The sequence below is a fragment of the Pempheris klunzingeri genome, chromosome 11 (assembly GCF_042242105.1).
Source record: "Pempheris klunzingeri isolate RE-2024b chromosome 11, fPemKlu1.hap1, whole genome shotgun sequence".
In the NCBI taxonomy this organism is placed as follows: Eukaryota; Metazoa; Chordata; class Actinopteri; order Acropomatiformes; family Pempheridae; genus Pempheris; species Pempheris klunzingeri.
Window position 1 is genome coordinate 9250721 of NC_092022.1, and position 26965 is coordinate 9277685.

A 26965-nucleotide genomic window follows, 5' to 3' on the forward strand; every position below is an offset into this window, starting at 1 on the left:
ATCTTGGCTTCACCTCAGTCACAAACACAGTGGACACACACTGCCAAAGCTTTTTGGGTAGTAATCACACTTTTTGTTTTTTTGCTCAAAATAAGCTAATAGTTTTTTTTTTAAAGGCTTATTACAGCCTACATGGCTGTAATTAGCCTTTAAAAAAACTATTAGCACTCCTAGTTTGTTTCATGAACTCTACTGTGCACTTGTGGAGCTTATAAATTGCCGAAAGATGATTCAACTCAGTGGTAACTTGTGTGGTGCAATACATTTTAACAAGCAGGATCGACACCTGAGTCAGCCAAGATAAAATCAAACCTCAGAGGCATCGAAACTGCTATTCATTGCCTGACTATTGCAATCGATTGCATTATATTTTACCACAGTTCAAGTCATTGTGTCCACCTCCTGTACAATTTAATAACATGGATTTACCATTTAGGAATTGAAGATTATCATACTGTTTCTGGTTTCTGGATGGGTCAAAGAGCTCGCCCGTGCATGTGGCTCCTTAACGTGGAGTGGTTTAAAGCACATTAAAACATGATTTTAAATCTTAAAGCAGTCATTATCGATTTTATAATAAAAACGACTCACATAACTATGTGTAACGTAAAATGGGTCGGTCGTAATGACAAACCAACAAAGAATCATCGATCAATTTCTACAGGTCCCCTCAGTTCGATGGAGCTTTATAGCATCTTTCAGATCATTCTTTTGGTTTTCTGGTCTGCAAATTTATGCGGTTCACTCCCACCACTTTCATGGTGTTGTTTTCAGCTGTTGTTTAGCAAAAAAGGTCTAAAAGCCCTCTGCATGCCCACTGTCTGCCAAGCACAAAATGGCAGACAGACACTTAGCAACTAGCTGGTGAATATAGTGAAACATTTACAGTGGCAGCGAGACAGAGACAGATGTTTTCCTCCTGAGCTGGTGGAAACAAAAAGAGACCTAAAGGAAGAATGAATATTGGCTTTAGATTCATCAGGTGGCATTAAAAACTGTTATAAATAAATAAACTTATGTACACAGCTTGCTTCCGCCACCCCCATGAGGCAGTTAATGCAAGTTGAACTATATCTCTTCAACAGTAAATGTTAACAACTACTTGAGTTAAATAGGTTTTGATGGCAATTTGGATATTGTGTACCATTCATTCAACAGTGTGGCTCACCAGTAAGAATGGCATGCGAAGCCTCCCCTTTTTGTTCTATCAATATCCCATTGATTTTTGTCTCTTTATGTCTGATATAATTACCATCTGTGGTAGTTTGGGACTGCCGTGACCTTTAGTTAGTTCTCGCCGCAATCAGTTTTCATCAAGCCAAAAGCGGACATAAAAAAACTCCCGCAGACATACACACACATACCACAGTGCCCACACAGTGCCCACACAGTAATAGACCAGAGTGGAGCTAGAGAGGAAGCTGTCTCGGATCATTGTGGTCGTCTATGACTCAAGCGAATGTTAAAACCCGTAGTACAGTATTATGGATGTGTCTGAGTGTAATGATACTGCATTAGTTAGGTAACTATCCTCATATATAGTAAGCACAAGTCTAGTTTCCAAATCAGGTGCGGTATTGTGTTAATTTGGTCCGCAAAGTTCTGAAGTATAAATAAAGAAGTATTTCTGTCTTATTTAAGTATAAAAAAGCCAAGTCATGGAATGCAGCTATTTTTGGAAGCCTTCAATCCGGCACGTTGTTTTCAGAGTTTCACCTACACTGACGCTGTCATACTTCACAGAGAAATTCCTTGACGCTTTCTCTTTGAAGTTCAAGAATCACAGGCCACAGATGATTTGGGGGAGAAAGACTTTTAATGGGAGTCTGTTTGAAGACAATGACTGTTATAGGAATTTGGAGTGTAAGCAGCCGCAGCACCTCGCACGTCTCAGTCTCCATCATCTCCCTCACACAGATGATTAGGTGTGCCGAGACCAGAACTGATGTGGAGTCGGAGTGATTGAATCACAGAGTGACCCAAATGAAAGAATTGATTGGCCTCGCGATCATGATGTGTGTGAAATGAGCGCCCTAAAGTCTCTGACACTGATCTATTAGGATTCTTCTCAAGTTTGCCTGTGATTCACTGTTACATTGTTCTGACAGCTGCTTCATGGGGGTTGACGTTCACCCCAAGTCGGGGGTATTATAGTGGACAGATCTGATTGGCTCACGTGAGTGAATGTTCAGGAGAACTGATATTTACCAGTGAAATGAGATCAGATTAGAGATGAATGTCAAGGTGAAAGAATGGACTCGGACTCTGAATTGTCTCGACTGTGTTCCTCAGTACATAACAGTGATTGTGGGAAATCAGCTTTTGTATGAAATGCAGGGCAGAGTGGCGTTATCGTGGCGGTCCAAGACTCATGTTCTGTAACCTCAGTGTTCCAGCTTTGAATCTGAGAGTCTACAGCCACGCGAGATAAAAGCCATCCACTGGGGACTAAGAATGTATGTACAGATTTTAGGGAAGTCAGTGCTCTCTGGTAAACAAACAATGCATTACTCTTTCCAAACTATGTCAAACTATGGCATTTCTGTACTTATCTGCAAAGATATACGCCCGTGTGTCCTGATCTATTGGTCAGGCTCTATTGTTCAGTGTTTGTATTCCAAACAAAAAAAACACACTTACACAAATTTAATGAAACCTTTCTTCTCTAATTGTGATTGCCCAGGGATCATTCAATTATAAAACAGTATTTTATGAAATGACAACACTATTTGATCCGTTAAAAGATTCCACAGAAGGTCAATATGTGATAATATTAGATAATGTCCTTTTGAAATGTGCTACATAATCAAGGCTTTGTTATTCTAAATATTGAACGTGTGAATCTACACGACTTTTAGATATTTTTGGATTGGTGGGAGGACATTTTTGACGAGGTACTTGGTTGATACATCAGGTTCACTCATCAGTAAGATCGATGCAGTGTTAAAGTTTTGCTTCACAGCTATTCTGCTTCTTCTCCATAGCAGCACACATGCATCCATGTGAACTGGCTGTATCCCTTGTCTGACTCGATGCATAAACATGAGTTGTATGAGAGCAATTTTAACATGGAAATCTATTTGGAAAGTGTACAAATCTCACTTTAACCTGAAACACTACAAAATGCTATTGGTGCACATGCAATATTCAGCGATAATGAGAATAACTTTGGATGCAATTATATAATTATTCAATAATTCGATTAATTAAACAACCCCTAGGCCCTTCAGAGTTGTGGAGGAACATTGCACAGTGTGAGTGTGACATCTGCAGCCTTCCTGGAGCCAGACTGCATTCCTCTTTGATCCGGCTTCATTATGCAGAGGGAGGCTGACCTATCATGAAAGCTGAGACGTGCTGTGTTCCAGCCTCCCAAATTGTAAACACAGGGATGTACCCTGACAGCTGGTTGAGGAAAAAAATTGTTAATTAGGGCTTCTTTTTTGGGGGAAACTACTACCATATCTTTTTCTGGTTTACAAACACTTTACTGGCCGTTATTAGACCAAATTAAGCTTCTGTTTTGCTCTTCCCTAATGATAGTTTTCCCTGGAAGCTTTGCACTTTTTATCAGAGCTTCCCATGTCCCCTCCTCACTAATCCCTTCCTCTCATTAACCTCTTGCCTTACTTTATGCTTTTCTCATTCTTTTTTTTCATTGAAGCTTTACGGTTTATATTACAAATGCATTCAAAATAACTATTGTACTGTGTTATTTACCATATTAGGACAGTTTTCATTGAAGTAAAAAGCACGTTCTGTTTTAGTGCGTTTTACACATTATAGATAGTCAATAATTAACTGGTTGAAACTCTCCAGGTTTTAAACAATATTACACATGCCGCAGGCTGACACATTTCCTGGAATCACTTAAGAGGAAATTGTTACCTAATATATTCACTTTTCTCTGGAGGCTGAAAAATGGGGATGTTGTTAGATAAACAGTATACTCGGGAAAAGGACCCACCACATCATTTGGCAGATACCACACTATATTTTTGCCAGACTGGAAAAAGGCAGCCCCTACCCAAAAATCTGCACCATTGCAATCCACTCTCTCAAAAAAATGTCTTAAATGTAGAATTTAAGCAACCTATAATTTGGGAGGAAATTTCCCATGTTATCTTGCAAAATTTAAGCTGACATATAAGGAATGTTAAACCCATGGCCCCCGTGCTCACTTCTCCCACCAAAGCTGCAGATTGACTCTCTGCTTTATCTCAGATAATTCGTCTCTCTTCGCTGTTCCCCCTAATCTTAATATCAGCTATTGTGGTGTATGTCACCTGCAGAAAGGGCGCTGTGCAGGAGTCCAACCCGAGTATGGCAGTGGTCACCTTCAAATGACAAGCCTCATCTGTCTCCAGCTCACCCCAATATTGTATCAGCAAACAATGCTGGATGTCTCACTCTCCAACCCCTCGCTTTTCCTTCTTTTTCCCCGGTGTCTCTCTCCTTGTAACCTCTGCCTTTTATCCTGCGCTACCCTTTCCTTCCTCCTGTCTCATCCCCAGATTGTTGTCACATTCCCAGCGCCCTCTCCTTCCTTGTTGTCTCTCTCTCTCTTTCATTCTCTATCTCAGTGTGTCTGCTGTCGTGTGCGGTGCCGCAGGGCTCTGTGGCTGATGTAATTTATGCTATCTCCTTTGCTAGTGTGAGAAGAGAGCGTCCCGAAGCCAACACTCTTCATGCAGAGTGCTCCTGTGGGAGGCTGTGAGCCAGCACTGACTGAGCTACCATCTTTCTCTTTTTCACCACCTCTCCATGCACAATGCAGTGACCACGCATGTGAGAAAGACACTCAATCAGCATGACAGTAGAGGATAATTAAAATACCACATAGCAGATGTCAGCTGCAGAGGACATTGGATGTGATGAGACCACAGGTATCTGTTCTGCAGCCATTCGATATACCTAAATGTCAGTTTAAGTGAAGATTTGGTATGCTGCGTACACATGGGGAAGTGTTTTGCTTACAACTCATGACTTGAATCCACCAGAAGTCCACAGGCAAATTGGACTTTAAGCAGCACTGTTTTTTTTAGAATGGGAAAAGATTTGATGTTGACTGAATATGTTTATGTGTGGTTGCAGGACTGCAATCCATTTCTATGACAACAGAGAAGGCTCTGGCTGGGGAAATGAAGAGTGCAATGGAGGGTGACGCCAGGAGAACCAATCAGGTGGGAGCCCCGTGGAACTCACAGCAGCTGTAGATCATTTTACTCAGGCCCTTCAATCACTCAGGGGCCTTCCGGCTTTCTGTTTGATATGCATGGCAGCTAGCTCCTTCTGCCTCTGCCAGTAACTTAACATCTGAACATCTTAGAGTAGCAGCTCACAGGACATCATGCATTTGATGATTGCCTAACATGATTAGAATTTGGGTTTAAATCACTTTGTATGACAAGTACGTAATGCCTCATGAGACTCAGAATTCGAATATTTAAATAAAAGACAAATTATGGTGATTTGAAGCTCACTCACTCAGGGGAAGGATTTTTATCTATCCCAGGTTCCAGAGGACCACGGGGAAGGGGATGATAGCTCAGAGAAGACCCCCAGCAAAGCCTCAAAATCTCCCCAGAAAACCAGCAAGCGGCCTAAGACTATCCCTGTCAAAGTCAATCTACTTGATGGCTCAGACTACGAGGCTTCAGTTGAGGTATGCTACTCACCTTTCATCATCAAGGATGCAAACAAAAATGGCTGAAAAAGAATACAATGATTGTGTTTTTAAACGTATTGTAACCTGTACTGTCTTATGTTCATAATTTTGGTCATTTCTATCCATCATCATAACATTCTATTTTTATTTGCTGAGATCTGTGACATCACTAAAAGAGGTCAGACAGGGCAAGACATGAGCAGTCAGCAAATCAGAGAGGTTTAAAACAAGGCAACAGTTAAGGGGGAAAAAAAGGAAAATAAGTGTAACTAATAGAAGCATTAATCAAACTGGCTTCCTGGTCCAACTTTAACAAAATACTTGCCACAGATGTTTTTGTGTACTGGGGGATTGTTACGAACATTTCTGGCTCCCTCTGTCAGTGCATCTCCATCCACGTTGTTGTTAATGCGCATTTTCCATTGGCACACAAGAAAATGCTAGAAGTGCAGTACATTTAAATCACAATATTGCTAAAAACTATCCCTAATCCAGGACCATAATATTGTACCTAGTATGTTTCTTATTACTTTTTGTTACCTGCTTTTTCCCCTAGCTTAGTTTGCTAAGGCAATTTCCAACCTGCCTGATTGCTTGTTTTGTGCTCCATCATATGCCATTGTACGGTTTCTCAGCAATTACTTTGGTGGATTCAAAGATGCACAACTAACAAAAACATGACCTATCCTTTAAAGCTGCATTCAGCTTCACAGTTTCAGCTTCACAAGACTTTGGTATTTGTTTAACTGTTTACAATTCTGCAAACATGCAGAAACATAATTAGAAAAAATTATTTCTAAAGGGTGTTTTGCCAAGCTAAAATGCACACATGCTTAAAATTCCAGTCTTTCTGGGAAAGGTGACAAAAAATGCTGCATAATAAAATGCTGGTGTACCTCTCCCCTATTTGAATGTAGCCCTTGACTCAGCACACCACACCACAGTACACCTCAGTGGGATTTAGTCTCCCTCGGTAATACATGCTACTGAGTCAGGAAATGCAGCTCTGCTGCTGTTCTCACCGAGGGGGGGAGTGATGGGTGGAGGGAGGTAAGACAAGCTCTACTTTGTGGGGGATGGAAGGCTCAAATGAGCAATCCCTAGCTTCCATGAATCGTGACTGTAGCTTTTTGTGTTTTGTAAACAGACGAGTGTAGCTCGGCGAATTCCTACGGCTCGTGGTTTATTTGAGTTTAACAGTGGCCCACGCGATCATCATGAGCGTACACGGCAGAAAATGAACCTGCTGCCGCACTGAAATGACTCCCGAGGAAGAGTGAGGGATGTCGAAGGGGGTATTCCACATCAGCAGGAGATCCTGGGCAGGACTTAGAGAGCTGCCGTGAGTCACATTAAAGCCTGAGCTGGAAGCCCATTGGCTGCTGCCGCTGATGATGGAGTGTGATGTGTGACAGGAATGAGCTTGTTGGACGCTCGACCTCATTCATGTCATCTGTATTCCTTTTACGGCTTAGTGCCTCCCCACGTGACCTCACATATTTTACTTACCAGAGCCAGCGAGTGGAGAAATATGTCAGGGGTCCCGTCACACACACATTCTCCTTCAACTCAACCACCCCTTCTCGTCTTGGTTACATTCATGTGGTCACACACACACACACACACACACACACTTCTTCATGTCACCTGGCCAGTGACACTAGAGGTATGGGGCTTTGACAGCAAATCCATACAGTTGACAGATGAGTGCTTTTACGTTTGACCGGGGAGAAAATAGAACGGCTGAAGGAAAGAGGAGGAGGAAAAGATGAAGAGAGTGGGGGAGGACGTGAAGAGAAAAAAGGAGGAGGTGGAGACCAGGAGTGCTTGCTTGTGTGCTGTGGTAGAGTGTGTGCATCACTGCAATGGGAAAAAAGATAAGCGGGCACACAATGATAAGTGCAATGAAATCATTACTTTTAATTACATTCATAATATCCACCAGGCAAATGTGCCCTCATGACACACACACACACACACACAGACAGACAGAGGCAGCGTGAGCCTCTGATTGATGTTTAGCTCACAACATTATAGATATTGATTGAGTTCAATGCATTTACATTGTCCTGTCCTTAACCAAAAGCCATACTATTAAAGAAGGACCTCCCCCACCTGCTAACGCAATTTGCTGCCTTAAACCTTTCAAACTCTGGCAATTAGTGTTTACGAAAACCATCTTGAATGAAACATTTGGCTTTCTGATTAAAATCGTGAGGAGACAATTGCACCCATATTTTGATTGCTCAAAGTTTGGTTGAATGTTTCTCTGCAGGTCCAACCCATGAAAAACAAATGTTCATTTGCAGGGTTAATTAATTTTTGCTGGTTAACCGCATGACCATGTGAGTTTCCATTTTAATAGAGAGGCAGAGCTGTTTGTGGTCTGTTTCCCCTCAATTCACAGCCTTCTGTGCCACTAATGTTTCAAAGCTTAGCCACTGATGCTGAGCAGCTGATATTTAAGAGGTGCCTTATTCGCACAGCGGTAGAAATGATAAAAAAAAAAATAATTGCCTTCATTTCTCCCCAATTTATCCTGCACTGGCACTGTTGAAATGTGTTCGTTTTTCACATTAGTTGCCTAAACTGTAATACAAAACTGTAATATTTCTGACAGAAGCCAAAACATTTGGTTTGGGAGAAGGATGCAGCAGTAGTTAACGTTGTGCAGTAAAAAGTGGGACAACGAGTGCATCTATGTATGCACAGGATTAAAGCACTACACTCCAGATAGCTCAGTGTTCTTAAATTCAATGTGCTTCCGCAGAGAAAAACACCAGCGCCTTAAATTTGAGGTTCATGTGATCACGTGGTTAATGACTCAAAACCAGATAAAAGATTTATGGCGCAGGGATCGGGCTTTGAAAAAAGTTTAACAGATGATAAAATCAGTGTATCTACAGTATATTCTGCATATTTTCCCCCCATTTTCCATAGCACCCATCCAACATGTTTCCCTGCAGCATCGCTCTCTGCTTCTCCCCTCTAAAGAAGTGGGAGTGCACAGTCAGTTGCAGACCTGAGCCTCTGAAGGTTCAAATGAGTTCAGTCTCTTGCTCAAGGGAACTCTGGAAAGTACACTTGCTAGCACTGGTGCACAGCGTATCCCCCTGAAGGGCAGCCTCTCCGACTTATACACTGTTCAACATCTTAAGAGGCTAAGCTTGTCTATACTGTGCTTTGAGCTACAGAAAATTAAAAAAATAAAATCTGTGGTGGCATTCCTGAAATTGTTTGGTTTTACAGTTGTTTAGGCACTTAAACATATATATTGCAAGTGGTCCTGAGTCTAAACTTGATCAACAAAGGGCTTTTACAGATTTCTAATTCTATACCTTGTTTCTGCATTTCTCACTAGATTTTTCAGGTCATATTTCACCAGGATACTTGTATCAGAGCTTTATTCCAGGCTGTATTGCAAAAAAGAATAGGTGCAATATTGTAGACACAAATATTTGCCATTATCTCTTTTTCTTTTTTCATACTTATACAGACCTGGAAATGACTAAAATCAGTTTCTACTTTTCTACATTTTTCAATACTGCGTAGGAACCCTGATTTATACTCTGGAACCAGAGAATATTTGGTACATTCAACTTCCGTACTGCAATTTTAATGTTTATTGCATTCACATGTCCTTCCAACACTGTAGCCTTGAATGTGATGAAAAATGCCTAGAAAAGTGTCATGACTACAAAAAAAAAGAATCAAAGAATCGCACAGACAAAGAATCTGTCAAGTTTACACTGAACTGCTGTTTTATTAAAGGGGCATTCCAACAATTTTAACCATGAAGCTCATATACTTACTCCTCGCATGTAGTAAAACAAAGGCTGAAAAAAAACTCCTGATGATGTCATCAGGGTTGTCGCAGCTTGAATTTTGAGGCTTCAAATTACCAAATTGTCTCCTGCAAGACCCAGTTTTGAGGAGGCGTGAGACTACAATGCTGGAGTACTCCTTCAACAGCTGAAATTCTTCTGTGGTGGGATTGGTTGTCATTTGTTTCAGTCATGAATGTGTGATCGTACAGATAGAAGTTTGTTAAAGCTGGCTATAGTGTATGCAAGTAACTAAACTGTGAAGACGGAGCACTGTAGCTACAAACGAAGCCATACAGTTACATCTCATGATATAAAAAACCACCTGAGGCTACCTTCACCACATCTTTACAGTTTTTCTTTAGCAATCTGATTCCACAATGCTATCCCTCCTCTTGCATTTGTTAAAGTGACTGAGTTCAGTAGATTTATTTTCTCCGAGGCCAGTCATTAACCCATTCACACATACACACACCGTCTCTCCTCATCTAGTTTGCATGGGTGAAGCGATCAGCAAAATGGATTTCTAGGATTACACCAAATGGCTGCTAATACAATCAGCCCACAAAACTAGTAACAGAAATGTGATTGGAGCCAATTGGAGCGACAACGAAATCTCATCAGCAGCTCCTGAATTGGTTGCCATGCTTGGGGAACCACCTGAGATGTGTTGCAATTTCATTTTGTTGGAAAAATCGAATATATGAGCCGCTCCCCAAAAAATCTCTGACGGCAGCCTCTGTCTGTTAATCAGCACTACTTCGCTCATGGCAGCCTTGGTGCAGCACGCTATGAATTATTATTTATATGATTGAGAGACAGATGACTTGATTATGGTTGATTAATTAGTCTCTCTTATGTTTTCTTTTAAAAGGACTGCTGACTGTACTGCCAGCTTTTCTTACAAAGCTGAATAAAGCTTTGTGGTGGCCTGGTACTAACCAGAGTTAGAGAAACTGAGAGGGCACACGCACATACAGAGGGGACCTATTACTTCTGTTGCCATGGTAACAGCTGCTTGGTTGCTTTGTCGCCATAGGAGCCAGGTTTCCCTAGGAGATGAATCTGGCGTCTGTGTTCTTTGTGTGTGTGTGTGTGTGTGTGTGTGTAAAAGCTTTTTGCCAAGGCTGTCTGTGCAACCCACAGAGGCCTTGTTTTCAGCCCTGGAGGGCTGAGCAGAAAATAGGTGTGGTCTCTCAAAACGCCACTGATGCGAAATGCAATTGCTCCCCTTATATAGTCATACAGAGTGCAGCTCCTCCCACTCAACAGTGGGGGAGAGGACAGACTGGAAGCAGGCTATTGTTGGTGTGGATTTTTATGTCACTGATATATATGTAGTGATACTTTGACTCCTTTTGAAACATAAAACATGGAATACAAAGATATATATTATTGTCCAGTAAAATAATACCAAGCCATTATTTTCCTAGATAATCAACCACAAAATTGTATTAGAATTATTAAAATCCCGTTCCAGATGGTTCTTTAAGATTAGTTTTGCATTCTGAATTTATGCCAGCTGATAGTGTAGATGAGATATAAACAGAAAATACGGGAAGAGGAAGAAGTGTGTGACATGTATTATATTGAACTGGTCAAAAGAACTGGGCCAGCAGATGCCCCATAGTTCTCATACATCTTTATTAAATAGCATTATTGCACTCTATCCTCTTATTGTTGTCTTTTACAGTATGTGGTGTTCATACAGCCTGGACCTGCAGTATGTCACCTGCCCACTCACTGTGTGTTCTTATGTGTTGTATGCATGTATGCCTTTGTTTGTATGTATGTGTGTGTGTGTGTGTCTAACAGAAATTTGCCAAGGGCCAGACCCTGCTGGACATGGTGTGTGGCCATCTGAACCTGCTGGAAAGGGATTACTTTGGCCTGACTTTCCAGGACACGGACAACTCCAAGGTCAGAAACACAGAAACACAAACACACATGCATGACGATATCCTACTTGGGGAAACAGCATGTGTTTTTATCCATTCTAAGTTTATTAAACTGAACCTCTGTAACACCAGCCAAAAGCAGCTGTAATTAGACCAAACGCAGAGGGCCAATTTTATCTCTAATGAGAAACTATCCTAAGCAGCTGCTGTGAAGTCCAACATGTATTTCCAAATGTGTTTTTATAACAGAACACAAACACACACAAATGAGGTGCATGTGTGCACTTGGGTGTTTATTAGGTTTATATATATAACTTTATGATTATTTACTAAGTTCTTACCTATAAAATAAGCTTAAATATGCGTTGTGGTCGAACCTCTACTAATCTACCCTTTAAAGCTCCATGTGATGACTTACACTTCTACTAGCATGGCAGTTGACTCATGAATGCACTAAAGCATTCAACTGAATTTAGCAGCCCTCCAATCTGGCTCCAGTCCGTTTCTCTGGCACAAACTGGTGGCACAGTTGTATGGTTGTTGTAGCGGAGGTGCATTTTCATCTGTTGACATGTGTTTCATGATCCATTGTGGTCTGCAAGAACTGGGTGTGTCACCATTGTGCCAAAGTTATCATTTGGAACTTAAAGCATTTTTGTTACCACAGTGATCAGTCTAAATGAAAATGAATTTGGACCCCTCTGCGGTGAATAGCTTTTCAAGGCCAAATATATGGCCAATTATATTGATAATGATTGGATACGTTTCTTTATACCAGCTTGATTTCAGAACATATGTTGCGTTGCTGCCTTTCAGCCAACCAGCCCATTTAACCAGACTGTTTTCCCAGGTATTATAAAGCAGTGAGTCCCTGGCTGCCCTTTTAACCATGCTTAAGCACTTACAGTCTGAGAGTGGCATACATGGCCTTTAACCTTTTAAAATGTGATTAGAGAGTATGGCCTTTTAAAAGGGTGCACAGGGGCTTCAGTGCACCATGAAAGCTCCAGTGACATTAAGCAGAGAGACCTGGATTCAACTGGCATTTTTAGCCCAATATTGATGCTTCCAGTGTTTATTGAAGTCTTCATCCACTTTCTTGTTGCATACATATATTTGGCTTTCAACTAGGGAACAGATTTAAAAGAAGAAGAGCAGCTACTGAGTTACAGTACTTAACAGGGCTCTTAAAAGTGTGAATATGGATGATTTTTCTGAGGTTGAATTTCTCAGAGGGGGATTGTGTCTGTCTTCCTTTATCAGAATTGGTTGGATCCCTCCAAAGAGATTAAAAAGCAAATTCGGGGTAAGTGCGGCGGACACACACCGGCATACACACAGTCCAACAAGTCCACACGCATACATTTCAATGAACAGGCAATCCTTTGCAAAAAAACAACCCTGCTGGCGGTTTGTCCACAGTTGGTTCCTGGATCTTTGGATTTTCTGTCAAGTTTTACCCTCCAGACCCATCTGTGCTCATTGAAGACATCACCAGGTAGGTCTGAATGAAACAAGGATCATTAAATCACAGTGAAAGAACCTGGATTTGTCTTGTTTGTTTGAAGCTAATACGTTTGGAAGGTTTGTAGAAAAAAACACAACTATGGCAGAGTACCTTAAGCAGTGAGCCAAGCACACATCAAATAGAGGTTGAAGACAGGAAGTAAGCTTCAGTAGTCTTTGGAAGCAATTGTGCAACTTTTCTGATCACAAATCAGAAAACGATGAAGTATTTTAAACAATAGTTAATAGACATAAAAGTATATAATTAGCTGTTAAATTAGTTACATTGCCAAGAGGAAACACACTATCACCACTGACAGATTAACACAGGAAGTAGGTCATTTGAGTGAACTACCTTTTACTGCAGGATAGGCAAAGATCTAAATCACTTTCAAGAATCGGACAGTAGCCTACATTGGTATCTGATGAAGTCGCTAAATGAGATACAGGGGATCACTAAAGCCATTAGAATTGATCATCTAAGCACAATGAGTATTTTATGCAAAATATCTTCATGGCAATCCATTTGGGATATTTCTGTCTGTCAATGTCTTTATTGGTAATTTTTATGCACAACGCAAAAAATCCCAACATGTAAGCCATTTAAAACATTTAGTGCAATATATATAAAGTATATTCAGTGCAATGGTAGAATACATATGGATTTGAAACAGTGTGGAATAAAATGCCATCATTAAAAACAAGTTCACTTACTGAGGTAAAGAGTCACTGTTCATGTCTTGTGGTTTAAGCAGTCTGATTGCTGTGGGGAGGAAGCTGTTCAGCAGTCTTGTTGTCCTGGGGTGAATGCTCCTGTATTTTTTTCCGCAATGGCGGGACAAAGAACAGGCAGTGAGAGGGATGGGATGAGGGGTTGTTGGTGATGCTGCGTCCTCTGCTTATGCAGTGTTGGTTGTAGATGTAAATCAGAGATGGAAGAGAGGCACCAATGATCTGCTGTTCTCATGATCCAATTTCATTTTCTGTCTCTCATTTGACCTGCTGTTGCCAAACCAGGAAGTGATGCAGTATGTGAGTATGCTTCCGATGGTTACTCTATAAAAGACTCAGAGCTGGAGTGGGGTGGTCCACTGTCTTGAGTCTACGGAGGAGGTGGAGACGCTGTTGTGCCTTCTTGAGGATGGCTGTGGTGTTGTCACTGGAGGTCAGGTCATCATTTAGATGCAGTAACTTGGTGCACTTTACCCTCTCTACCACAGATCCGCTGATCATCAGTGGTGGGTGGTGACTGGAAGTGGCCCTCCTAAAATCCACAATCATCTCTTTAGTTTGTCTGTGTTCAGGGTGAGATTGTGTGTTGTGCACCAGGCCGTCAGCTGTTCCACCTCACTTCTGTATGCTGTCTCATTCCCATTCCTGATGAGGCCTACAACTGTGGTGTCCTCTATGAACTTCAGGATGCGGTTTGTGTTGAATTGTGCAGAACAGTCATGTGTCAGCAGTGTGAACAGGGGCAGTACGCACCCCTGGGGCGATCCTGTGCTGCCAATTCTGACTGTCTTTCGGCGCTGTGATAGGAGGTTTAGGATCCAGTTGCAGGTGTTTGGGTTTATTACCAACAGCTGCAGCTTCTCCACCAGCTGTTGTGGCAGGATTGTTTTAATGCTGTGCTAAAATTACTTAGCAGGATCCTGGCGTAGGAGTTTTTATCTTCCAGGTGAGTCAGAGTGAGGCGGAGAAAGGGTGGGTATGCTGTCCTCCGTTGACCGCTTTGCTTTGTAAGCAAATTGTAGGGGATCAAGGCTGGCGGGGAGGCATGACTTGAGATGTTGCATGGCAATTTGTTCGAAGCATTTCATGGCTATTGTGGTCAGAGCAACCAGGTGGTTGTCATTCAGACAAGTTGGATTTCGTTTCTTGGGCGCAGGTATTATGGTGGCACTCTTGAGACAGATGGGTACTCTGACTTGACTGAGGGAAAGGTTGAATATGTTTGTGAAAATGTCCTTTAATTGTTCTGCACAGTTCTGCTTCAGTGTCAGGAGCATTTCTGCCTCCACCTCCTGCATTTCTATAGGTACTACCTGTGCCTGCAGCTGAGGGACGACATCCTGTCCGGTCGTCTGCCCTGCTCGTTCGTCACCCACGCCCTTCTAGGCTCCTACACTGTCCAGGCAGAGCTGGGAGACTACGAGCCCGAGGAACATGGGCCGGACTATGTCAGCGACTTCCGCTTTGCACCCAACCAGACACGAGAGCTGGAGGAGAGAGTGATGGAGCTGCACCATAACTACAGGTCAGAGAAAATACGAATTCATTAATTACTTTGAAGGTCATGGAGATTATGAGAAATGCAGGTATTTTTGATTTGTGGGATGAATATTAAAAAAAAGGATGAATCATATGTGGCATTTGTGTTGTAGGGGAATGAGCCCAGCAGATGCAGAGGTGAACTTTCTAGAAAATGCCAAGAAGCTCTCAATGTATGGAGTAGACCTGCATCATGCCAAGGTAAGGAGATGAAACTTCCCAGACGTTTTTTTCTGTCAACACACTTCTGTTTTTTGATGCTGTATGCCTGTGCTCACCAGGATTCAGAAGGGATTGACATAATGCTCGGTGTGAGCGCTAATGGTCTGCTCATCTACCGAGACCGTCTAAGGATCAACCGGTTTGCCTGGCCAAAAATCCTCAAGATTTCCTATAAGAGAAGTAACTTCTACATCAAGATCCGCCCAGGAGAGGTAAATAAAAACCCATTCATTTTCAGTCATTATCTTGTTTTTTGCATCTTGCCTGGCTAAGGAGTTTACTGCGCAATTATTGCATGCACAATCCCACTAGAACAGTCACTTTGGCAAAGCTGAGGCAAGTAGAATAAAGGATCATTTGGCAAAGAGTCATCTCCGCATTTCTATTTCATGGTTTCACAGTTGTTAAAATTACATCATTGTCCCTCTTGACTCGTCCCAAACAGCATAAATAGTCATTTCATGGTTTGATGAAAGTGTTATTTTTGAGATTTATCTGCAGTAAACCATGTGACAACTGATGGAGTATATTTTTCTGAAATTATTTATAGCAGCCACAGCCACCGTTTTTATAGATTAGGCTGATAGGTTATGTTTTTATTCTTTTTCTACCCCTCTTTCTTCCTCTATGGTGACTTTAGAGCGTGATTAGCCAGGCATGAGGATTTGCACTTTCATCAAGGATTTTACTTGCAAATGTTAGAGCCACATTATCCTTGCTCTGGTTTTCAGCTCCCCAAAATGATTGTGATTCTTTGCCCTTCAGGGTATCTGCAATGTGTTTTATATCCAGTTTTAAAATGACACTGACATCTTCATAGTGAATACCGAGACCATTCAGTGCATATACTTTGTTCTGCAGATCTATCCGCTTAAGTCAGCTGTCACTTCAGATTTGCCAAGGGGGCCATCATTGTGTTTTATTTAAAACTGTCCACACATTTTTTTTTGTGTGGAACAGAAGTTGGCTGCTTTTGTGAATAGACTACTCCTCATGTTTAAAGACCTGTTATATTGCTAATAACCTATTGATTTTGAAAGCGTCTTTTTCTGTTCACACCACTGAACTGATGGAGTGAGCGCATGAACGACTAATTTGTAGCTTGGTTAGAGATCTAAAATCTACCTGACATGGCAGTGAGAGACACGAGAATATATTTCTACGAGTAAAACAGCAAAACCACATTGATTTTTTCATTGCTGCGGAGTAAACACAATTCACCCTGCCACCATCCCTCCATCTTTTCCCGTACTCACCCCCTGCACACTCCCCCTCTCTTCTTCACCTCTCCTCCTCCTCCACACCACCACCTCACCCCCTTCCCCTCACCGCACAGTATGAACAGTTTGAGAGCACCATAGGCTTCAAGCTGCCCAACCACCGGGCCTCGAAGCGATTGTGGAAGGTCTGCATTGAGCACCACACCTTCTTCAGGTAGGACTTAATGCTCACAGATATACAGACACTGTAGTCGTTGCACAATGCATGAAGTGTTAACTCACAGAAGAGCTTTCCTTCTATATGCTGCATAACTTTTTCTACCACGTTTTATTCACAGGTCCCATAGTTATGTTTAATTTCCTTGAAAATAACTGATATGCAAAAGAGGACAAAGTAATCTGCTACTAATTAGAGGGAAATGGAGACAGTGATCAGTTTGGGCACTTTTGATTAATTGTTCCAATTAATCACTGTTGTAAACAATGGACTCTTAGTGCACAGCAGGTCAGCTGAGCTTGCAAGTGAGTGAAATTTGTCCACAGACAAATACAATTCAACACTTAGGGAGAGTTTCCAATAATCACAGATTACCTCCTGGAGTCTCTGCTGGCGACCTCACAGTGACCGCAAAACTGGAGGAAGCTGTACAGATGCTGGTTGGGGGATTTTGTTGCTGCTTCATATTTACTGTATTAATATTTTCTGTGTTCTTTCAAGGAAATTCCTCTGGAAATCTAGACCTTAACACAACTAAATAAACTGAAATAACTGTCTCAGAATTCAATCTTTATTTTCCATTGTAGTTCTTTTCAAAAAACTTCATAGGAAATTACTAGTAAAATAGAGCATTACTCCTTTCTCTCCTCTGTGTCAGATTCTATACTCTAAGTATACTCTACTAAGTAAAATGTATCAACAAGGTGCAGAATCTGAGTTTTTGTGGTAGATTGACACAAAACGGACCTTCCTGCAGGTTGGTTTCCCCAGAGCCGCCTCCCAAGGGCTTCCTTGTGATTGGCTCCAAGTTCCGCTACAGCGGCCGGACCCAGGCCCAGACCAGACAGGCCAGTGCTCTGATTGACAGACCTGCCCCACAGTTCGATCGGTCCGTTAGCAAGAGGTACATGCTGCCCCGAAGTATTGATGGAGGTAAGAACTCCCACTATTTCACTGTCCACACAGGGGTTCACTTATATTTCCTGGATTATGTTGTGAAGCTATGACTTGGCTCCAGCCTGTCAGGTGTAGAAAATGAATTGATGGATGGATAGCAATGTATGCATGAAAAAATACTTCTCCTCTCTAAGGCAGTGTAAATATTTCACTAACAGGGCTTATTGGTTTTGTGTTATGGCTCTGAAGGGAGTGAAGCAGCTATCTGAGCCTTCTTTGGGCAAAAAAGTTGTGATTTCATGTTAGAATACATAGGCTATTGAGATACTGTATATGGCACCATTAAATGCTGTAGCTAATGCCATGTAAAAGCTTTAACACTGGAGTCCTGGTGGCTGATGTTTCCCTTCGCTCTCACCTCACCAGCCTCAGCTCTAGGCGACAGTATGGACCAGCTGTCCCAGCGAAGCTCCAGTGAACGCACACAGTTCATGTCCAGAGAAGACCTGGACCAAGAGGGCAGCCTGGACCTTGACCACGAACAGTATCACTATCAGGACCAAGACCAGGACCAGTATACAGATCATGAGCTGGAGCAGCATGAAGGTCATGACCAAGATCAAATTCAGAAGTATACTCGTGGTGCCAACATGTCAACGCCCACCAAGAGTTTGGAGCTTAAGGTACGAGATGAGCGGACACGCCACTGTTCAAATATACAGAAACCTGCCTTCATTACAAGAGACTTGTATGTTTTAGTAAGCACAGTATGAATGAGTTACATGTTACTTTGAGAAGATGAGAGCTGTTATCGAGCCACAGGCATCACTGTAAATCAGCAATGTAAATGAAACTCAATGAAAAATATTAGTGTTGAGGAAAGTACAACGTAACGTACAAAAGCAGATCTGTTGGCTCATCTGGAAAAGTACACAGCAGTTTCTGCGTCTCTAGTGGGAAGAATCCCTCGAACACTTGTCACCCTTCTCTTTCACATTCCTTTTCATTTAAGGCTAATCACATCCCTATTTTTCCTCTATTTCTTCGATCAGATGTGATTTTTTTTAACCCAGCATCCTGCTTGTTACAGTTCTTCTCCCTGCTGTAATTTTATCACACTCCGCTAACCTCTTCTCTCTTCTCTCTGACCCCTCTGTGCACCTCGTCCCCTCCTGCAGAATGAGGAGGCAGGCTCGCCTGTAGACTCAAAACCAGAGGTATTTTGGCCTTGGACCTCAGTGTCTGTCTGTGTGGTTTTGGTTGTCGTAGGTCATGCACCCGTACTCTGTGTTTTGTTAAACACTACCTATCCTTTTTTGTTCAATTATTTGTCTCTGGAGGGAATGTTATTTCTTTTCATGTCATGATTTCAAGGTTTCCACTGAGTTTAATCCATGGAAACTGCATGAATTGATCGTCAGATTTGAAAAAAAAAAAAACATTTAATAAACATTTATTCAGGCTCTTTTCCTTTTTCTTTTTTTCTTGTCTGCCTACTGGAAAATGTTTTCATTGCGAGTTTCTTCTTAAACTTTCTTCATAGGCATGTAGCTCTTATCAAGAATGACTTAAACAGTACAACTCCAATGGAAACAGCTTCTATTTTCAATTTTCAATTCAACACGTGTTCAAGAGCGTGCATCTTTAACAGTGTCCCCGTGTGAAATTAGATTGATTGTTTTTAGCAGGATTAACAGATGGCCCTTAAGCACTGTTGATTATTCAATGCATCAGTGGTTCCCCAGTTGACAAGTCTCCCGGGGCTCTGGCTGAGATGCGTAAAAATCTCACTATTTTGTTTTTTATTGTTATTTTTTCATTAAGAGGCACAAATTAATTGTACTTTATTTGTATATGGTAAAGGTTACTCCAATGTATCTAGTTTCATCTTACTCCTATGCAGGTATGGGTGGTAGTGTTTTCAAGTATTTGACACTGCATTAGTCTGTTCATTCGTGGGTTTTGTAAAGCATTCTCACCAAAACTTTGGATGAAGAAGTATGGGAATAATCCCTCTCTCCAAACGCTTATGTTCAGTCAATAAATGACTGCATTAATTATCAGTTTGCAGACACTAAAATGGATTGTCCCTGTCGTCTTGGCAGAACATTAAGTAGCTTAACAGTCTTAGCCAAAAGCCTTGATGGTGTCAACTGTTCCTGTTTGTCTGTCCGTCTGGCCGCCTGCCTTTTTGACTCACCTGCAGCACTTTACCTCTTTGTCTCTGCACGCATCTGTTCTCCACCCCCCCCCCAATCCTCAACCTCCTGCTTTGCTCAAAACCCTTCACTTCATCTCACTTGCCCCACCTCGGGCTCCCTCATCCCTTGGACAAGGATCTGGCCACAACTTGGCCCAAACAGGAGGTACTGCTTGTCCTCTCTTTTTGGCATGTGCTGTGTGTGACACTCATCAGGTGTGCTGCGCTTCCTTATTCATAACTGTGCCTGTCATATACTGTTAGAACACAGTAAACAGCAACAGCACTGGAGTTCATGTTAAGGCATTAAGGTTATTTACTCTACAGCGCACATAATCGCTCAGTGTACCACTTTCTTTAATGCAATATCATAGGTTTGCATGCCAGTTTATTATTTTCTGAACACTATTCCCAGTTAAAGTTGGTTTTATTATCTGTCTAGACTTTGATCAGTATATCAGTAGAATTAATTTAAAATGTTGGGTGTTCACTAAGGCTGAGTGTTATTTATGATAATATTTAGGAGATTTTTAAACCTCCAGACCTTTAACTGAATCCCTTTTTTGTCTACAATGTTGCAAGATAAAAGAAAAACATTAATAATACTCTAAACTGAATGTATTATAATGAGGTCTATACCTTCTGGTATATCTTCTGTTTCTGGTGGTCATTAAGACCTCTGTTGTCCTGTCATGTGGTGCAGCATTTAATTCATCCTTCAGCACCCTTACAAAACACAAAGCAGACAATCATGTACTACCACACCCCCATCAGAGCAGGGTTAGAGTGAGAACTTTAAAATGAAAACCATCCACATTCATTTTCAACTGAAGTACATGTCTAGTTCAGTCGTAGAATTTACTGCTACAAGAATCTAATAGATTCAGTTCTAGGATTTTAACTATTACTATCTTAATTGAGATTTTAACTTAATTTGTGTTCCCGATGTGCCCTTCACCGTGCGAGCAGCAGTTCTTGGATAAGCCAGAAGATGTAATCCAAAAGCACCAGGCCAGCATCAATGAGCTGAAGAGGGCTTTGAGGCAGCCTAACAGCAAGATGGCCCAGAGGGAGAAACGCCTCTCCTCAGCTACTCCTCCTGGAGGAACCCCCGAGCGGAAGCCAGTAAGAATGAGATCCTGTTCCCAACTTATCATACTTATTATACTATCATTTCTTTCTCATATATTGTGATTTTCTATAAATCTTATATTTGTCAGCCCTTTCCTTGCCATCGTGTCTACCCCTTCCATTCTCTCTCAAAATGTTGATACAATTGAGCCAACACACAGAAAATCAGAAAAATGCATCAAATGCATCATAGGTCCTCCAGTTAATCGCTGTTTGTGTTCACTAATCATTTACAGTTATTAAGTGGGGTAACAATAATAACACAAACGGAGGAGCAGTGTATCTAGCTAGGCTAATGCAACTGTCTACTCTATGTTAACATAGGCGACCGGTGATGCCAAATTGATTGACAAGCAGGATGCTTATGAAGGAGCACTGGACACTCACTCTAAATTGGAAAAGACCTCTTCTATGGGTAGAGACACGTTCTCTGTGACCCCTTGGACTGAAGCAAATGTGAACAATTGTCAATCATTCAGGGATTCTCTAAAAACTAGACCTGGAACATCTCGGAAAGAGGAAACAGACTTTACAGAAACAGGACCAACGGGTATGAGCATGGATGATACAGTGGCAACTAACGGGCATCACGATTCTGTATTAGCGAGGAATGTTGTCCAAGAAAATGGATTTGGATCTCCACCTGACAAACAGAGGAGTGCAATGATCAGCGGAGATATGAGGCGTTGTCAATATGAGCATAACATTCATGGAGAAAGATCAAAGAACTTTGAAACTCCGGTGGCTGTGGATTCTTTCCCAGAGGGCAATGGGGGCAGAACTGATAGTGACACGAGGCATTGTGAGATTTGGAAAATAAAAGACCCAAGCCCCACGGGAGAGAGAGATTTCAACAAAACGGGGAACTCGCACTCAGAAGTCACCAAAATAGTTCCTCTAAAGCCACAGAGATCAAAGAAATCTTTGAATAAAGAGAACAAAGGTGTCGTAAACCCTCAAACTAAAAGCCAGTTTGATAGAGGGATCTTTGGTGCGACTGGGGACGTACACATGACAAAATCTAAAGATGGATCCTGTGAGGCAGGAGGGAGAGTGGATGATAATACTGGACTGCGGTCTGCCACAGATGTTGTCAAGGAAAACACAGGGGCCACCAAATACCACAGCGACAGTGCAATGTCATATCAGCAGCAAACTCCACTACATCAACACATCAAGAAGGAGCCGTATGGACAACAGGAGCTCCGAGACGGCAGAGGTACTACGGGACAAAGCCATTGGACAAGAGGAAACGTGCTACATGAAGATAATTTTCAAAACAACTCTGAGTTAAAAGAGAATCTCCTTTCTAGCTCCAAACTTCCGACAGCTCCCCCTCGAACTCTTCCTCTAAAAACGCAGTGGTCCCGAGACAGACAGAGCAACATGGACAGCAGCCACATCCACTACAGGACGCCCAGTCAAGAAACAGCCAAGAGGAAGCAAGCGGTAAACCATCCGCCCCCTAACCTGTTTGTCCATCATCGGGAAGTAAAACATTGCATGAGCTTCAGGCGATGTCGTGCAAACCTTGTTTTTATCATCTAAAAACAAAAACAAAAAAAAAATCACACGCATACGTCAGACCTCATGTGGCTGTGTATGAGAAAGCAAAAGTTCACGTTCCTTCGCATCGCATCATTGGCCCAGAGAGCTTTTTGCTTTCCGTTGTTCCCCTACGCAAAGCTTGACATCTGCTTGGCCATTTCAGAACGCTTCGGACCTTTAAGCAAAGCTCACAATGCTTAAGCTTCAGGCGTCCCTTTTTATCCCACCTTAACTTGTCACGTTAACACCTGGTCTCTCCTTCCAACATCCTCACAGGCTAAAGGTGGCTGCTGTTGCAAGGAGCGCAAGACCTCTCCACCATTTTTCTTTGAAACCTCTTTTTCCACATAATTTCAATCCTTTTTGTAAATGGCTGAGAAGGGCATTTGAACCAAATGTTCTGCATTGGCACCTCTGTAGCAGCAGCAGAAAATGAAAAAGATGATGAGATGTAATCACGGGCTGCAGAGCTGCCAAACCTCTTCAGGGCTTAGGCATTCATATGCTGCATTTACGGATATGAATACCTTTTTCCTGCAAGGGATTTTGAATACTCTAACCTTTCAGTGCATGGCATTACCATTGCACTTGCAGTCATTTCTAATAAGTTCAACTTATGAAATATACCCAATGCGCATGCTTCTGAAGGGTGGCTGTAATCTTTACAGTGTCTGGAAGTTCTCATAAGTGTGTTTATTGTGCAAGTTTAGCATACGCACTGGGGTTGGTGGATGAATTGTTTACATTTTATAAATATCATAAATACGCGAGCAGAGAACGCTGCTAACATGGTTTCTCCAAATGTGGCAAATGATGCTTTTATCAGCCACCTGCTGCAAACAGAACGTTATATCAACGCTGACAAAAACTCTTAGCGCTCTGTTTCTGTAAATGAATGATGACAATTTACACGTGAGCTAGAGTATAGATAGGTTTTGTTTGTGGTTGTTTTAACTTCTATGAATTGACACATGCTTTATTAGTTTTATATTAATGTTTGCTTGCTGTCTGTTTTTGTTCTGTAGGAGACGCCTCCCACACCTGCTATTCATGAGGAGCCTCTCAACGAAGCATCAGTGAGTCATCGCTCAGCTCCACCACGTGCTCTTTGTTTTCAGACACTACTTTAGAAATAACTATACAAACTTAGTTAATTAGTTAACACATTCTGATTTCATTCAAAGTCTGCAAAATATAAAAATGCAGTTGATTATATAGATACATAAGTACACATAAATACACTTATTTTAAATATAAAATACATTTTCTTTTAAACTGTATTAAACGTTCTGCAGAGGGAACCATGGGAGAGACGTCTGGGCTCCGTCTCAGAGGATGATCAGGACCACGACATCCTGTACCTGAAGGAAACTCACCTGGGCATCGAGCGCAAATGTTCCAGCATCACGGTCAGCTCCACGTCCAGCTTGGAGGCCGAGGTAGATTTCACCGTCCTCACGGACCTGCACACAGGCATGGAGGAGTTCTCCAGGGGCATGTCAGAGCTGGGAGACAGGGATCTGTCACCTGACGGGGGTCTGTGCTTTGGCATTGACTTCGTCCAGCAGCAGGGCCCCTTTGAACCGCCTCCTCCATTAGTGTCAGCGCCTCTGTCCAGAGGAGCCAGCAGCAGCCCTCCAGCTAAACATATCCAGGCTGAAGAAGTCCGACCAGAGGTCAAGCGGCCCGATGGGCAGGTACTGTGGACAAACATTTTCATATCAAGTGTGTGGAGCAGCTAAAACATGCACATGCAAGTCTTTTATATCTTTATCATGCCTATTTTTAACTAGAAGCATATGGGAAGTTAAGTGTGGCTAAGTGTGTGGCCAAAACATCAGTAAGTAGGACTGGATTTCCATCCTCCCCAACCCCCCTCCTATAACACCACCATGTCGCCCTCGTCGTTCCAGCCAAGTTTCCATCAAAGTGTGATGACAGGCCACCCAAAGCGAGCTGTTGATGAGTTCATGCATCTTTTGTTTACAAGCTCTAGTTTGCCTCTGCAGTAGTTGGTCAATGCGAGTGTCAATGAAACATTCAAAAACAAAATTTCCTCTGCGGTTTAAATGGAAAAAAATAAAAGAACAATGGTGTGATCACACCCGCAGCATTTGTCACAGATTGTAATGTGTTTTTCTTTGTCCTGGGTTAGTTTTAACTTTAGCTTTAAGTGTACATTGATTAAATATCAATGCCTCTGTTGCACTGAAATCAAGAAAAGAGTAGATAAAGGGCACAGTAAGAGGCGATAATGAAATGTACTGACAGGCAACGTGCTCTTTATCATGAAGAAAGACCTTTCATCTCTTCTGCTTGCCTTTGTCTTTCCTCTTTCATCTTCCTTCTAATACAAAATATCTCTCTTGAGCGTTGACCTCAAAACACGTTGTCCATCACTTAACTCCAGGCGTTTTTTAAGACTTGTTTTCCCAGTTAATTTAAGTACAAGGTTCAAGCTTCAAACTCATCTGTCATCTGTGTAAAAACAAAAACTTGTTTTTTTTCCTCCACTTAAGCCTGTTGTACCCAAAAAACCAAAGAGGTCCGTGCCAGTGTCGTCGTCAGTGGACAGAGAGCAGTCGTACAGAGAGGTCAGTCGCGTCTCCGCTGTCACTCCGCTGAGCAGGGAGGCCAGTGATGTCATGCCCACACCAACGGTGAGGAAGACTGACGTCAGGACGGAGACTCAGCCCAACGGGTCAGAGGTCACCACAACCATCGTGGAGTTCACAGATCAGGTCAATTGCTTATTTTAGTGAGAAATATTGCAGACGAAAAAAACATCTGATGCAACTAGAATTAAAAATGATTTCATTATGTTGTAAAAATGAAGCGTTGCTCCCTACAGGTCACATAATGACATTGTCTGTTTCAGGATCATGGTATCACCGGCCTTAGTGAAGTTTCTTACTCTGCGAGACAAAGTGTTTCCCCTGTGAGTACATACAGAAGGACCTCTCCAATTTTAACTCAACCTGCAGCACACTCTCCAGGGTTTAAACCTACTTACTGTACAAAGACATGAATTTGTGCCTTACTGCATGTCCTAAATATCAAACAATAATTATGGTTTCTTATGATTTGTGTATATGTGTGTGCACTTACAGAATTTACCTAATGCTGTCAGCTCTCTTCTGCGTTATCAGGTGCATATGAGCAGTCTTGGAAGAGAGACATCAGGATCACCAATTCTTGTCACTGAAAATGTTACCTCGGCAACCACTCACGTCACCAAGGTAGAGAAGCCTGAGTAGAACTTAAAAAGCGAAGAATTTAGAGTATTATTACGATAAAGTGGCTTTTCCAACATGAGGAGATACATCTCTGCTATCTGAGTAGAGTTAAAGAAGGGCTCTACTTCTGAAGGCTATTAAAAGAAAAGTCGTTTTGTGTTGCAGACGGTGAAAGGAGGATATTCAGAGACCAGGATCGAGAAGAGGATCATAATCACAGGAGATGATGATGTAGACCAGGAACAGGTGGGCTGAAATCAACTGTGGATGAAATGCTACAGTTAAAAGAACCATGCGCACTATAGTTACTGGTTTTGTATGTGTTCTTTGATTTTTTGTTTTTTGATTGATGGACTATAAAATGTAAAAAAAAAAATAGTGGGAAAAATGCCCATTGCAACCTCCCAGAGCTGAAGGTGATATCTTAAAATGTTTTGTCAGCCTTGTCAACCCAAAGATATTCAGTTTACATTCATACGTGACAGAAAAGCTGCATATCCTCACATCTGAAAGACTGGAATTGGACAATTTTGGGCATTTTTCACTATTTTCGCTTGATAAATGATTTGAAGTAATAATGATTAACAAAATAGTTGCTTATTTTCAACTAATCAAATGTACTAATGGTTTCATCCCCATTTGTAATCATAAAAAATTGTCTAAAATTTACTTTCCTAGTGCAGAAAAATCTGCCTTTTTTGACCCGAAATTGTGTTGAATTTTTAATTCTAGTATTGAATATAATTCAGTCTGGATTTCAAAAGAAATCCTTTACAAGCTATACATTTGTTTCTATGATTCATTTCAGAACCACCTCTCGCTCTCTCCTTGCAGGCGCTGGCTATTGCAATACAGGAGGCCAAGCAGCAGCATCCCGACATGCAGGTGACCAAGGCAGTTGTTGTCAGGGAAACAGAATCAACCACTGAGGATCGACACGGCACATCAGAGGTACAGGTGCCATCTTGACTCCAAGCGATAATATCTGGCCAAGATTTAGCCTCAGAACCCCCCTTTGAAGTCGAGGGATTTAAGGTTGACCGTCTCCTCTTTCTTACCTGCAGTCCTGATTTCCTGAGACGAGAGTGCCCCCCTTTGGTCCAGAAGTGTCAGTGCGTGACCTGAAA

The 26965-nt window shown here is 41.9% G+C and overlaps 1 protein-coding gene across 1 annotated transcript; it reads left to right on the forward strand.

Annotated features, from left to right (window-relative positions):
* Positions 1–5111: 5111 nt before the first annotated feature.
* Positions 5112–26965, forward strand: LOC139209278 (band 4.1-like protein 1). Its single transcript, XM_070838925.1, has 24 exons — positions 5112–5183; positions 5516–5665; positions 11308–11412; positions 12654–12696; positions 12813–12888; positions 14935–15153; positions 15281–15368; positions 15449–15601; positions 16726–16823; positions 17584–17759; positions 18150–18406; positions 18902–18940; positions 20060–20089; positions 20890–21048; positions 21379–21508; positions 21599–22503; positions 23628–23678; positions 23898–24299; positions 25122–25343; positions 25481–25540; positions 25752–25841; positions 26004–26084; positions 26673–26789; positions 26903–26965. Exons 1-24 carry the CDS (start codon positions 5112–5114, stop codon positions 26906–26908), a joined length of 3729 nt encoding a protein of 1242 aa, XP_070695026.1. The 3' UTR covers positions 26909–26965.

Bases quoted from the DNA above. Each gene is read 5' to 3' on its own strand.
- LOC139209278 (XM_070838925.1), top strand. From the start codon at position 5,112: ATGACAACAGAGAAGGCTCTGGCTGGGGAAATGAAGAGTGCAATGGAG. The intron at 16,824-17,583 runs GTAGGACTTAAT...ACCTTCCTGCAG, and splicing joins GAGCACCACACCTTCTTCAG to GTTGGTTTCCCCAGAGCCGC. The intron at 26,085-26,672 runs GTGGGCTGAAAT...CTCTCCTTGCAG, and splicing joins ATGATGTAGACCAGGAACAG to GCGCTGGCTATTGCAATACA.